General features: G+C 26.7%; 1 protein-coding gene across 1 annotated transcript; it reads right to left on the reverse strand.

Moving 5' to 3' along the window:
• Nucleotides 1–6,377: 6,377 nt before the first annotated feature.
• On the reverse strand, nt 6,378–8,459 carry LOC108455428 (probable trehalose-phosphate phosphatase D). The gene is made up of 10 exons (XM_017753985.2): nt 8,332–8,459; nt 8,092–8,239; nt 7,816–7,956; nt 7,612–7,683; nt 7,437–7,526; nt 7,289–7,342; nt 7,104–7,205; nt 6,928–7,005; nt 6,690–6,830; nt 6,378–6,588 (listed from the first exon to the last, which is right to left on the reverse strand). The coding sequence occupies exons 2-10, from the start codon at nt 8,224–8,226 to the stop codon at nt 6,421–6,423; spliced, it is 981 nt and encodes a 326-aa protein (XP_017609474.1). The 5' UTR covers nt 8,227–8,239; nt 8,332–8,459; the 3' UTR covers nt 6,378–6,420.
• Nucleotides 8,460–14,124: the final 5,665 nt, after the last annotated feature.

Consider the following 14,124-nt stretch of genomic DNA (forward strand, 5'->3'; position numbering starts at 1 on the left):
AAAACTAGCTAAGAACAAATTCAGATAATAAAACTATTCTTGCTAAACCACTCTAGCCAGTTTGACACCTAAAAATATTTTAAATTAAAAAAATGATTCCAAGTTTAAATAAATTAAAAGGACTAATCAAATTAGAGAAATAATCTAGCTTAACAATTTAATTTTTATTTAAATCTTTATATATAATTGATATATAGTCTAGTCAAACAAATTTTGGCTCTTCCATAAATCATCCTTAACAAAAGAAAATTTTATTAATACCAAAGAGATTGGATTAATTTCTTTCTTGAGAATAAGATTAAATTATTTCAAATAATTAAAACTTCCTTTTCTCTCAATACAACTGATTTAATTTCAAACTCTAAGGTTGAACCAAAATACATATCCTAAGAGAAATCTTAGCCAAAATATGAGAACTACATGTAGTACAAGCTGTTTGCTATAATCCTCATTTACCAAAGATTATGAAGAATGTTGAATCTAATATAGAGCATGACCAGCTGATTGAATTTTAGTTTGATTAGCTTGGGTATTGTTGTTAATGTAGGAGGATGTGAGTTTAAGTGCGCTAAAGCGTATTATCCTCTTATTCATGAGTTGGAGAGGAGCTATAAATAGTTATAAATATTGTGTCAAAAAGAATATATATGATCAAAACTTATAATCAAATTGTTCGAAAAAAAATAGAGACGGGGAGAGAGAGAGCATCACTTCCTTCCTTTTGGATTGGTTAAACTCTTGGATTTATGTCCTATTTTTCCTTATCTTTTAGGCTTATTTTTATAGCTTGTAATAAGCTGGATGCTTGGTGTTTCAACACATACTCTTTATTTATGTCTTTGGAATGCATGCTTTTTTATCTATATGCTTGACAATTGGAAATGCATAATGATAGGGGAGCATTTAGTCTTTTGAGTTTGTGATTTTTGAAGAAGATTACTGATAGGGATATGTTATTCACTGATATATGCTTATTGATTAATATATGAGATTGTAAGATTTATTTGCTACATAAATTTGTCAAAATGTTAAAAAGGGAGAATTGTTGGAATATTGTTTGCCTAATTCAATGTTGCAACATAAATTGTGATAGGAATAGCTTAAATATAGCCTCTATCACACAGGTTGCAACATGAGTTTCAACAGAAAGTATGACAAACAATTTAAGTTTTTATAGGTTGGCAATTTTGACTTGCATCAATGTAACCAGTAGTTTTGCACTTCGAAATATGCAAAAAATGTAAGATTTTGTTGTAAAAAAATAATTAGATAAATTTACATAAAATTCACGCGCAAAAGTGTTTTCGGTTTTTTTATGCTTTTGCATACCTTATTTCCTTTGTTATTTTCTACTTCAATTATTACTTAGCACACTTTTGAATACTCAAAATCAACAAAAAGGAAGAAGATAAAGTCAACCATGAAGTTTTAGATTTGAAAATCAAGGCTACTAATTAAGATCATACCATTGTGGAGAGAGATGCTAGTGATAATGATTTTGTTGTTGAAAGTAAGAGATAGAAATCTTGAAGTAGAGGAAGGTGAAGGAAAAGGAAGATAATAAGAAGGCGGTGGAAGAGAGTAAAGAAAAAAGGAGGAAGGGGAAGAAGAAGAAGAAAGAGGAGGAAAAGAAGCTAATTATGTTATTAGTTTTTGTACTATGCCTAAGTTGTGAATTCAATCGCTATACTTTAATTTGGTTAATTTTAATTCTATATTTTTTTGAGTTTTGAAATTTCAGTCATACAATAACAGTATTTTTGTTAGGTCAAATTCTGTTATTAGTCTCATATTATGCATAACTTGTGGATTTAATCCATATTCTTCAATTTGGTCATTTTTAATTTCTATACTTTTTTTAATTTTATAATTTCAACCACAATTCAAATGGTAGCTGTTAAATCCACTATCTAAAATGATATAACTTTTCTATGAGTATTATGTGAAAATAACAAGTTGGCATGGCATTATATGCATATGATAATACATTTACCACATAATAATTTTAAAATAGCATAATTTAACAGCTGCTGTTTAATTGGGATTGAAATTATAAAATTAAAAAAAGTACACAAGCTAAAGTTGACCAAATTAGGATAAAGAGACTAAATCCACAGTTTGCATACAATACAAGGACTCATAGCAAAATATAACCTAAAAATAATTTTAATTTACTTCCATTATATAATTAATAAAAGTTTTCATCACTACCAACTTAACAAAAATTATAGTATAAATAAGTTTAAAGTTAGATAATTAAATATTTTTCAAAACATATAAAATTTAATATTTTTAACAGTAACTAATATTCTTTACAAATTTTAATTTAGAAGAAAATGCCTATATACTGAAATGTTATCTCACTTATTTTTAATTTACTAATTTCTTATCTAAAATACTTTTTATTTTTATTTAATAATTTTAATATAAAATAGGTTTTTTTTTCGAATGATCAAGATGATATATTATTTGTGTAATTTACTTTTTTTTAAATTTTTTTATTTTTGTTTAAATATTGTTACTTTTAATATAATATAAGTTTTTATCATATTTGCCTAGAACTGCTTATAGCCTCTCCTTAACCTTTAAATAGGAAGATAATGCGTTTCAGCACACTCTTTGTAACAATGTTGATGTCAATCGAATTAAAACTCAATCAGTGGCATATGTAGGGAGGCTGACAGGGGCCTCGGCCCCCTTAAAATGAAAAGTTATCCATTTATGCCATTTAGAAATTTTAAACTTTTAAATTAATAAATGTAAAATTACACTTTAACACTTAAAATGACAAAATTCAATTTAATCATTTAAAAATTATAAAAATATAAACTATTAAAAATTATAATTTAATTCCTACCCCTAAATTTTTTTTCTTCAATTAACCTAAATATTGTTTTATTCAACCCTATTGTTATGTGTAGTGAATTCTAGTACAACTTTAATTAATTGATTAAAAGACACCTGGTATTAAATGCAGGATGGTAATAAATAGTTTTCTAATTTACAAGTTTATACAATTAGAGACGCGTTCTGAAAAGCTTTGAAAAAACAGTTCAAACGAAAATGATTGAGGAAAAAAAAAAGTATATCTCATATTCTCATGTCCCACCTAACTCGATCAACAAGTCAAACAAAAAAATCAATCCAATTCCACTTGATTTAAGTGATTTTGGTTTAATTTAATTATAGATTTTATATTTCGATTTTTTATAAAAATAATTAAAAATTTTAACTAAATACAAAAATATATGAGAAATAAATTAAATATGAAATAGGCTGAAAGTTACTACACACGTCAGTGTCGTTTGATTAATTTATGGCACAACTCTCACTTTTTGTTACCAATCAATCATGAATTTTTAAAAATATTAACTTTTTAGTGATGTTGGTGGTATTGGTATAAATTTTTAATAAAATACTCATACTTTCTATTATTCATGAAATAAATAATAATGATTTTTAATGATACCGTTTAATATATTGACAACACCGATAAATTTTTTTGAAAAAAATAAAGGTCATATAAAAACTGTAAAAAAAAAAAAAAAGAAGAAAATTTACATTAGAGAGCGGTTCATGACCAATCTTCACTTGGACGAAAACATCAGACCCAAAAAAAGGTAAATTTAAATGTGTTTAAATCTGTTTTTTTTTGGGTACTATAACCTGTACACCACCGCGTATGAACTCCCAGTTCTCACTTTTATTGCTCCATTCGCATTTATTTTAATCCAATTTTTCTAACCATCTTCTGACTCCTTTGTCGCTCACCTTGATTTGCAGCCTCAATATTCCCAACCACCCCAAACTATTATCTTCCACACAAATGACACAATAGTTTCCATTTCCAAATAGTACTACGTTCCTCTGTTTCCCTAATTTTCAGCAATACTATTCCAAATCACGCTGAAATCACCTGTCATACCCTGGTCCATCAACCAAACTTGCAATAAGTCTTAAGTCAATGAGTGTAGAAATCAACAAAAATAAAAATTCCTACCCATAAAATATAAAATTTTGCAATTATCCACTAGTATGAGAGTAGATTAAGGTTAAATAAAGAGTTATATCGAGTTAATTGTTAAATAAAATCATTCTCTAATAAAATTCCGTAAATGTAAGATTAATAAATCTTATATGCATTAATAAAATTGTCTTATTCTAACTCTTGCTTTAACAACAAATAGAAAAATTTTCTTCATCATCCATGAAAAAGTAAAGCAAAAGTGAATAAACAACCCCGCCATCTTCCTCCCCAATGCAAACTAATATGTGTTGCTAAATATGGAATCCATCCTTTGGCTGAAGCCAGTTAACTCTTGGGATTTCTTCAACTATTTGTAAACCATACACACTGGTATCACTTCTATGGAGAAGAAAAGAAGCTACCTTTGTTCTTTTGCTAAACTTTGCTATTAGTCCCTGTCCTATATCTAAGTTATGTTTAGTTAATTTTAGCCCCTACATTTCAAATTGGTATGCTTGTACTTTTTCAATTTTAAAATTCTAGTCCTAACACAAACTGTGGCAATTAATTTTTTTACTAAATTATATTATTAGTCACGTATTACTATGTATAAAATTGTAGATTTAGTCTATATTATCTAATTTGATCATTCTTAGTTCTTATATATTTTGAAATTTCAATTTTGACATAAATGATAATTGTTAAATCGATTAATTAACTTTTTATTAATAATCTGTGAAAATAGCAAGCTAACATAGTATTACACGGATGATAATAAGTTACCGCATAAAATGATATAAATAATAGAACTTAGTTTAAATAATTTAATAGCTATGATATGGTAAGGACTAAAATTTCAAGTTTTGAAAAGTATCAAAATTAAAAATGACCAAATTAAAATATAAAGATTAAATCAATAGTTCATAGAGTAATAGCAAAATTTAACATTTTTCTCAAATTTCTTTAATAGACATAGTAATGGATTGTTTATTGTGTGGAACATGGAAATGAAAAAGTGAACCACTTTGTCTTCCACTTCAGCTCTCATTGTTTCAGATTTGAAACACACCCATTGCTTTATGTTGATGGTGGAAAGCTGGAGACCTTACCTCCATTTAGTTCAACTCAACTCAAGGCCTTCAAATTAATATAAGTTATTTGTTCCTAATAAGTTTTTTTCCAACCAGATTTTGAAAAAGTGGCACATCTTCAGAGCTCAAATTAAGCTAAACATCAATGGCATCTTGCTGATACTATTAGAAATATCTTGGGAAATGACTCCCACCAAAAGAATCTAATGAAAACTGGGATTCTAACAAAGAATAATTTTATTTTTGATATATGTCTAACATAAATAATTAAAGAATTTTTAAAAACTCATATTAATATATATTAGATATCATTGTCATGAAGTTGGGGAGCAATTAATATAGTTTTTTAAAATATTTAAAAGCAAATTAAAGAACTGCTTCAGCCAACCTTGAGAAATGGTGAAGACAACAGCAAAAATAAACAAAGAATAAGTTTATTTTATTTATTTATCCAATCTCATCCATATAACACCAACCAAAATCAATATGGAATATATATATATATATATATATTAACATTTCCATTAAAAGTGATATTGAATTTAAGGGTTGATGTAATGAAAATTTATTATTAACTAATAATTTTAGTAATTATCTTTTATTAAATTAATTCTAAACCTTAAAAAGATAACAGTAATTAATTTTCATTAATAAAATCGATTTAAATTCAAACTTAATAATATTAGCACTTAACATTCATCAAATTAACTCTAAAATTTAATAAAACAACTTACAATGAGAGTTAAATTGCCATGTATTCTTTTTCAATATTTTTCTCAATAAAATTTTAATGAGGCATATTCATTGATCATTACTAACATATGAGAAGGAATGTTTTAACTCGTAATTTATTATGAATGTCTATAACTCCCAATGAAAGTATTTGTTAATTTGATTCAATGATGCTTAACCTTTAATGAAGTAGTCCCAAATGATTTATTCTCATAAATCATATAATTGGATGCAATCATGTCAACACTAATACATTGAATTCCGTCGAAACTCCGCTGGACTAGGATAGTCATAAAATGGATAATCTCTTGAGAAATTCTTGTATTGCACCCTAAAGTCTTTATATGCAATCATACAATTATTTTGAATTTTTGGGAGTTTTCATTTTACACTAGCTAATCAATAATAATAATAATAATAATAATAATAATAATAATTATTAAATAGTCGAGTTATTATTTTATAACTTTTTCATAGTTTGGTGACAAAAAAATTACTAATAATTAGATCATCTCTTTGTAACTTTTCATAGTTTGGTGATAATAATAAAAATTCTTATTTTTTATTTTATTAATTAATTTATGACGAGAAAACGAAAATGGTTAATTTAATACACTAAGTATTTGTTGTTCAAACATAATCTAGTTGAAGAAAGGAAGCCTGGGATTTGTTCCATTTGGCTAGACGTAATAGGAAAGCTAAGACTTCTGATGGATCGCGTAAGGAGTACCATGCTTTTGTTTCCTTCGGAATGGAAGACACTACGATGGGAAACCCTTCCCTTTTACCTGCTATCACCTGTAAACACCATCTCCATAATTTTAAAAACTCATTTCCAGATATTCATAATTTGAATGGGTTAAGCATACGAATATTTTAATGAAAATGAAAAATGAGACCTTGAATGCATCTTCGTCAGTTTGATCATCTCCAATGTACAAAGAGAGAACATCATTGGCATTGCTGAACCCTAAAGTGTGAAGCAAATAATTGAGGGCATCACCTTTGTTCCACTCCATTGATGGCCGCACTTCTAGTACCTTGTTTATTTTACAATTAAAAGAAATCCTTTTTAACACCAATCTGAAAGAAACTGAAACTTTTTGCAATAATTTTGCTTTGCTTTATTTATCCTACCATTTTACCCTCAGTAAGACGAAATTCGGGACGATTTTCAACCACAGATTTCACTTTCTCCTTTAAATTTCCTTGATCCTTCAAAACATATAATTGTCACTATTCTGAGTTAGCCAGAGCCTTGGGATTTTCTAAAAACATATATGCATCCAACAGTGGGAGGCAAGTAATTTTACCTGCGGTGGAACTTGTCGATAATGTACAGAGATGCAAAACATGTTGTCCTCTATCTTAGCACCTTGTGTTTCTCCAATTTTGTGTTCCAACTCCATTGAGATCTGTCACAAACAAATGGAGTAACCTATTTAATTAAAACAGTTCTAAAAAATCTCAGCTAAAATTTACTCTGCAACCTAATCACCTCTTGAATTGCAGGTAAAAATAACTTAGCGGGTTGAAAGGCGCCTTCATTTCCCTACCAAATCCAAAAAACAAACCCATCTCTAAAGTGGATATTGAATTTACTTTTTGTATATTCTTAAATATTGGATCCTTACCGTCAAACTAACCTTTTTATCACAGGATTTGGGAGGTTGCATAATGTCTAGCCCATGACTTCCAGCATAACATACATTATTTAACTGTACAAATTCTTTAACCTGAAGAAGCAATGGCTTAATCCCATTTATTCTTAGCTCCATAAAACATTTAATCTAAAATTTAACCCTCGTCGGTGGATGTTACCTTGTCTCGGCTCCTACCGCTGATTATAGATGTTGGAAATTGTTTTGCTACTTCACGCAGTGCCGCACGCATCTGACAATGAATAATTTTGTATATGTAGTTTTCTTTTTTGGCAATATATCAATGATTAACATTTAACAGCTGATATGAAGATGACGTTTTTTGTGCGTGCATGCATACATACGTAAAATAATGAATGGGTACCTCAGTAGACATGAAAGCCTTATCAGGGTCTTCAACAATAGGGGAAAGTGTGCCGTCATAGTCTAAAAACACCACCACCTTTTTCCCCTTTGCTTCTTTCATTATGCAATCAAATGAGTTCAATGCAGAAGGGTGCTTCAGCTTATCATAATATTAATAACAAATGTCAGTCAACCAAAACCCTTGTTTGAATATGTGGTAGACACAGTTATCGGACATAAATATTTCGAAAAAAAAAATCGAAATAATAAATGAAAGATTAGACAAAAGAATTACCAGCCAGGAAGCATAGGCTTCAACATCAGGTAGCATAGAGTCAGGATCATCATAGAAAGGTTTTAATTTCTGTTTATTGGAATGCGATATTTGAAACCCCATTAAATTAATGTCTCTGCTTAAAAACTTTGCCATGTTTCTCTGACAGCTTTGGTGACCAGAAATGGAATTTCATAAGTAAAATTATATCAGTATGAAAGAAATAAATTTTCTAACAATCACTGATTAGTTTCATAATACCTGTTTATTGCTACTGTTGATCCTCAAAGCTTAAAAAAAAAAAAAAGAGAGGGTTTGTTCTCAAGATTCTGTCCAGTATTTATGAATCACTGTCCACAAAAAAGAAAAGAAAATTGCTTCACCACTAGATTCCCAATAACATAACACTATATATAGATACAAATACTTCATAATCAAGCAAAACAAATGTGTATCCAATGTTAAAAGAAAAAGGTAAAAAACAAATAATCCATGAAAAAGCTTGACTTTCTTTTGCTGGAAAATACATATATATATATATATATATATATCACCAAATTATCAAAAGGATGTTTGTAGACTAATATGATTATATATGGAGTTTCTTATTGAGTTACTTTTTATGTGTTAAATAATAATTGGATTATTAAAATTAAGAGTATTTATGTTTTTCAATTTTTTAAAATTACACCTTGAATTTTTATTTATACTTTTATAAAATAAATTTTTTTATAAAAATAAAAGTAAAATGACAATGAGACCTTGATCATACTGATAAAAATTAAGTTTTTCTATTTTTTTTTTTTGTGAAAAAAGACATTACAAGGCTAAATTACATTAAATATTCAAAAGGTATAGAAATTCCTCTCTTTGTCTGTTTTAAGAGAATTTAACACTTCTTCTAGAGAGATCTCAACCAGTTGCAAATCCTCCTTCCTTTTAAAGGCCAATTTAGCTAGATAGTTAGCACATTAATTCTCCTCACTTGAAATATACCTTAAAATCCATTGATTTTCTTGTTACAAATTTCGGACTTTAAACATTAAAGTTTGGTGTTTCACTCTTTGAAAATTGTGGGTAAGCTACTTAATTAATTGATAGTCTAACTTGATTTGAATTATTCAATTTAATGTTAATCTTAATTAAAATTGTCGATATAATTAATTAATTAATTAAAATTTTTTATTTTCCAAAATTATTAACTATAACTCAAAATTTTATGGTTAAAAAATTGAAGTGCAATTATTCAAAAAAAAAAAAATTAAAAGTAGAATATAATGAGCCCACAAAAACATGATTTGCTGTAAAATAGTTTTGAACTGATTTAAGATTAGAGACGCATCATGAGACTTACTAGAATCCAATGCACTCTTTTTCTTTTTCCTTTTTTGCATGGAAATAAGTAGTTTTATATTACAACTTGATTTTGATTAGTGAATGGAAATTTTTAACAAAATAATACATTAAAAGGAATATTGTTATTTTTCAAAAGAAAGTAAAAGTTATTTTTCAAATAAAAGGTGATTACTTTTTATATATATAAATAAAAATAAAGAATGGTGCCACTTGATTTTGAGATACTAAACTTTTAAATTTATTAAAATGAAAGTAGTTGCTGTCGAAATAATAATTTGTAATGGAAGGTCAATTGAGTTTTAATTTGATTGGTATTGACATTATTGCTGTTGTAAGAGGATGTGAATTTGAGTGTGCTGAAGCGCATTATACTCTTATTTAAAAGTTGGGTAAACGGGTAATTTTTTATATTGTATATCAAAAAGAGCAGATATTATCAGAAAGAGTAGAACCACAAAATAGTTTGTACTTTTTTTTCTTAGAAAAATTAGTAAGCGGAATAGGTTTTCGTCAATTATATTATGATAATTACGTCCTTTTGTGACTGAAAATTGATAACAGAGATGAAGTTATATTTGGAAAGGCCATTTTCATGGAAAACAAAGAAAAGTGTTATGTATTTTTTAAAAGCAAAACTATGAGGGGGTCTAATTCACCAGAATGCATGGTTTTAAGAAAGGTCGCTGTTAAGTGTCTCAGTTGAAAACTTGATGTCGAAAAAGAAACTACATAAAAATATGTTTTTTGAAAAAAATAAAGGGACATTATTATGATTAAAATCATATAAGGTTAGATTTGATGAGTCGACATTGCATGGCTGATGCTTAATGTTAAAAGGGTTTTGTCTCAGTAGTGTTGCCATCAGCTGATTCAGCTGATACTGACTTCCCCTTCAAAGTATTTCCATTTTCAATTTAATCCATTCTATCGGTTATATTATTGGTCCATTATTTATTATTGAAACTCATAATTTAATTAACTTATTCTATATTCTTTTTGTTTATTTTATATATATATATATAATATTTTATTTTTTATATAAAATTATAAAATAAGTCAATCAACCAACTTAAGCGATTAACATTAAGTTAATTTGGTTAGGTTGGTTGAGTCTAAATTGATCGGTTGGCTTAGCTAATGTTAAAGGTTATCAATTAAATTAAAAAAATTTAAAAAGAAAAAATCCGAGAATGCTTATTTAAAATACAATGTGGAAACTAAATTTAAAATATATAATAATTTATATATAAAATTCAAAAATCTGAAAATATCAAAGAGATGACCGCCCCCACCCCCCGATCCATCTCTACCTCTTTACCATTTTCCTGTTATGACATGTCACACAGGCTGGAGACATCCAATTTTCTTATTAATCTTATTTAATATCGCTTTCATCTTTAATATATATATATATATATATATATATATATATGGAAGAAATTTGAAATAAGGACATGAAACAAATGTGTTCTATCGATATCAGAAAATATTTCAATCAATAATGGAGCTTTATTTATATTTTTATTTCCATTATTTGATTTTGTTGAATTTTAAAAAATAATAATTTCTAACTTATTTATTAGTGTGATATATAACGGGAAATAGTGTCAAAGGTTAAGAGCCAATTTGCTCTAAATAAAAAGTAGGTGTGAAATTGATTAAAAATATAAAGATTTAGAGTTGAATTTATTATTATTTTTATACATAAAACACCAAAATATGTACACAATCACATAATTTTAACAAAATAACTATTTTATTAATTCATCTTATACATAAAATCAATGTACTCATTCGTAATAAAATCAGAAATATAATACACCAAATGCATGATGGTTTTAGATATAGATGAGAAAAAGCATGCATGCATATATTTAAATCATTGAATTGGGTTTTACGTTTAACTATATAAAATAATTTTGAATTATTTTGGGTTAAAATTGTTTAGCCTCCAAAAGTTAATGAAATTAATATTTAAATAAATTTTTATCAGAAAGTTTCAGGTTAATTAATTCTAAATTTAAAGCAAATTTGAAACTTGGGTCGTTATAAATTAATTTGGATTTAAAAGTAAATTACGAGTGACAGAAGAAACAGTACGTAGTTTTCCCTTCATGAAAGGTTGTTTCCATGGAAACATGATTTTTATTATAACGCCACTAAGATTGCACCAAATGTAACACATTTCTTGGGTTTTTCACTCTTTTTTCCCCATACCTTCACATGACAAGACAGCGAATTTAAGGTTTGTTTTTTCTCCCGACATTTTTAAAGCCGATATGACATTTTTAATGAATAATATCCGAAAATTTACCCTTTGAAATTTTTGAAGAATATTTAGATGATAACCTAAATTTTCTTTTATTTAGTTCATACTTGAATTACACGTTATCTCAATTTATTAATAGCATTTGTTTTAAGGGTTAATATATAGGTTGTTCTCTGAATTTCTTCAAAATTATTTAGTTATTACTTAAATTTATTCAGGAAAAAATATTTTTGAAAATTTTGAAATTCTTTTAATTTATATTTATCATGTGTCATATTAAAGAGTTACCAAGTGTCATTATAGGATCGCTCATCGATTTCACATTAACATAAACTAATGGTGTTAGTATTGAGGTATTAACCTAAGTAATAAAATACAAGTTTAAGTACTAATTAGATACAAAAAAAATTGAAGTACTAACTAAATATTTTTAACAAGTTGAAAGAGCAAATTTTATATTAACTATTTTTTCTTCCAAACAAATAATACACACTTAAAGGTGTCCAAAGTCATATCTTTTTACATTAACATAAATAAAATTAAGACTCGATTAATAATTTTTATTTTTATTAATTTGTTTCTCTGACGGGGACAACCATTAATAGGATGCTTTTGAAGAGAAGCACCAAAATCCCGTCATTGTGCTCCCATAAACATCACATGTTCAAAGAACACACATGTATCCAATGCAGCCATGAATTGACTTGTCCTCTTCCTTTTATTCAACTTGAATCTAACGTTTACAACAATATTACATTCATTTTAAAAAAGTAAAATCAATTAATTGTATAATTTTGTATCATATTAATACATTAATTAATGTAAATTTATATATTTTGATTGATTAAATAGGTAAAACTATTTTTAAAAGGACATACCCTATTTGTATATATCAACAAAGCATTCACCTTAAATTTTACTTATATTTTCAACCCAACCTAAATAATAACAAAAATTATTAATACCTCGTCATCAAATAAAAAATTATTTTATGAAAACCGTAAAAATAACACTGTCACCAAATTTTTATATAAAGAATTAACAAATATAATGGAATTGCAAAGATAATGTAATAAATATATTTATTAAAATATATAAAATTGAATAAAACTTTATTCAAATAATAAAATTAAAAGTTTAAATCCATTATGTCATTAGATTAAATCGCATAATGATCTTTTTGAGTTTATATAAAAATATAAATAAAAATATGTTTATAATAATATAACTTACTTAACATGTTTATCAATAATTATAAATTTTTAATGTTACAACTATTAAATTTTTGCAAACACTTTTTGACCTAATGGTAAAAATATTATGTTCGAGCTTATTATAGAAAAAAAGAATTATGTTAATTTTTAGTTTTCCTAATTTATGAAAGTTAATTTCTGAAAAAATTATTAAATTTTTAGAAAATACAGAAATGAAATTCAAATTTGTTTTAAATGGTTTCCTTTAGTATAGACAAAGAAACGACCCAATCACTGTCAAGTATTAAAACATGCCTCCAACCGTTTTTCAGGTATCCTTTGTTTCATGGGCCGGCCCTACCCCACCCACAAATAGAAAACAACTGATCAGTGGAACTACAATCTCAACCTTACACGTGGATAATCCGATTAAGACCAGTTGATTGAGGCCTGAGTCGAAGAGACAAACAAAGCAACAAAGTCTAGTGAATAAAGTCAGTCAATCAGTTGGGCGAACAAGAGAGTAATTAATTTTAGGGTAAATTATATCTAAAGTGATTGATCTATTAGTAAGTTTATATTTTAATTATTTAACTTTAAAAAGTTATAAAATAGTCACTATACTATTTGAAAGTTTTTATTTTCTAAGTTATTGGGCTATTAATTTTTTTATTTAAAAAAAGGTCTAAATAGCGAATTCTAAGTAATAATTTGACGAACGATAGATCAATACCTATCGGTGAGTAGAAAAATATACTTTAAATCTAAGTCAATTTGATAATCAGTGTCAAAGATTAAAAAAAAAAGTTGTTTAAATTTTGATTCATAAATTCGTAATATTCAAGATATTTCATGAATAAATATTGAATTATAGAAGAAAATGAGAGGAGAACTTTTAATTGGGGCAAAGGGTGTGAATAAAGAAGATCATATAACAATGATTATAAGAGTTTAGTGACTTAAGTGAAAACATTTGAATAATTTTATAATTTTTAAAATCAAATTATTGAAACATAATTTTACTAAGAATTTTATTCACGTTAGTGTAAGTTAGTCCTGAATTTGAAGATTCCAATTTTTGTTTATTTTGGTAATCGTAGTTATTCAATGAATAAGGATATTAATGAAATTTCATTTGTTATTTTTTTTCTAAGGCACGACTAATAGAGAATCTTGGAGAACAATAATATGTTACAGATGGAACTATGTCCACCCATTAAGAAAATTAATTATACT

Source organism: Gossypium arboreum, chromosome 9 (genome assembly GCF_025698485.1).
Source record: "Gossypium arboreum isolate Shixiya-1 chromosome 9, ASM2569848v2, whole genome shotgun sequence".
NCBI lineage: Eukaryota > Viridiplantae > Streptophyta > Magnoliopsida > Malvales > Malvaceae > Gossypium > Gossypium arboreum.

Bases quoted from the DNA above. Each gene is read 5' to 3' on its own strand.
- LOC108455428 (XM_017753985.2), bottom strand. From the start codon at position 8,226: ATGGCAAAGTTTTTAAGCAGAGACATTAATTTAATGGGGTTTCAAATA. The intron at 7,684-7,815 runs GTACCCATTCAT...ATTCATTGTCAG, and splicing joins AGGCTTTCATGTCTACTGAG to ATGCGTGCGGCACTGCGTGA. The intron at 7,527-7,611 runs GTAACATCCACC...TTGCTTCTTCAG, and splicing joins GCGGTAGGAGCCGAGACAAG to GTTAAAGAATTTGTACAGTT.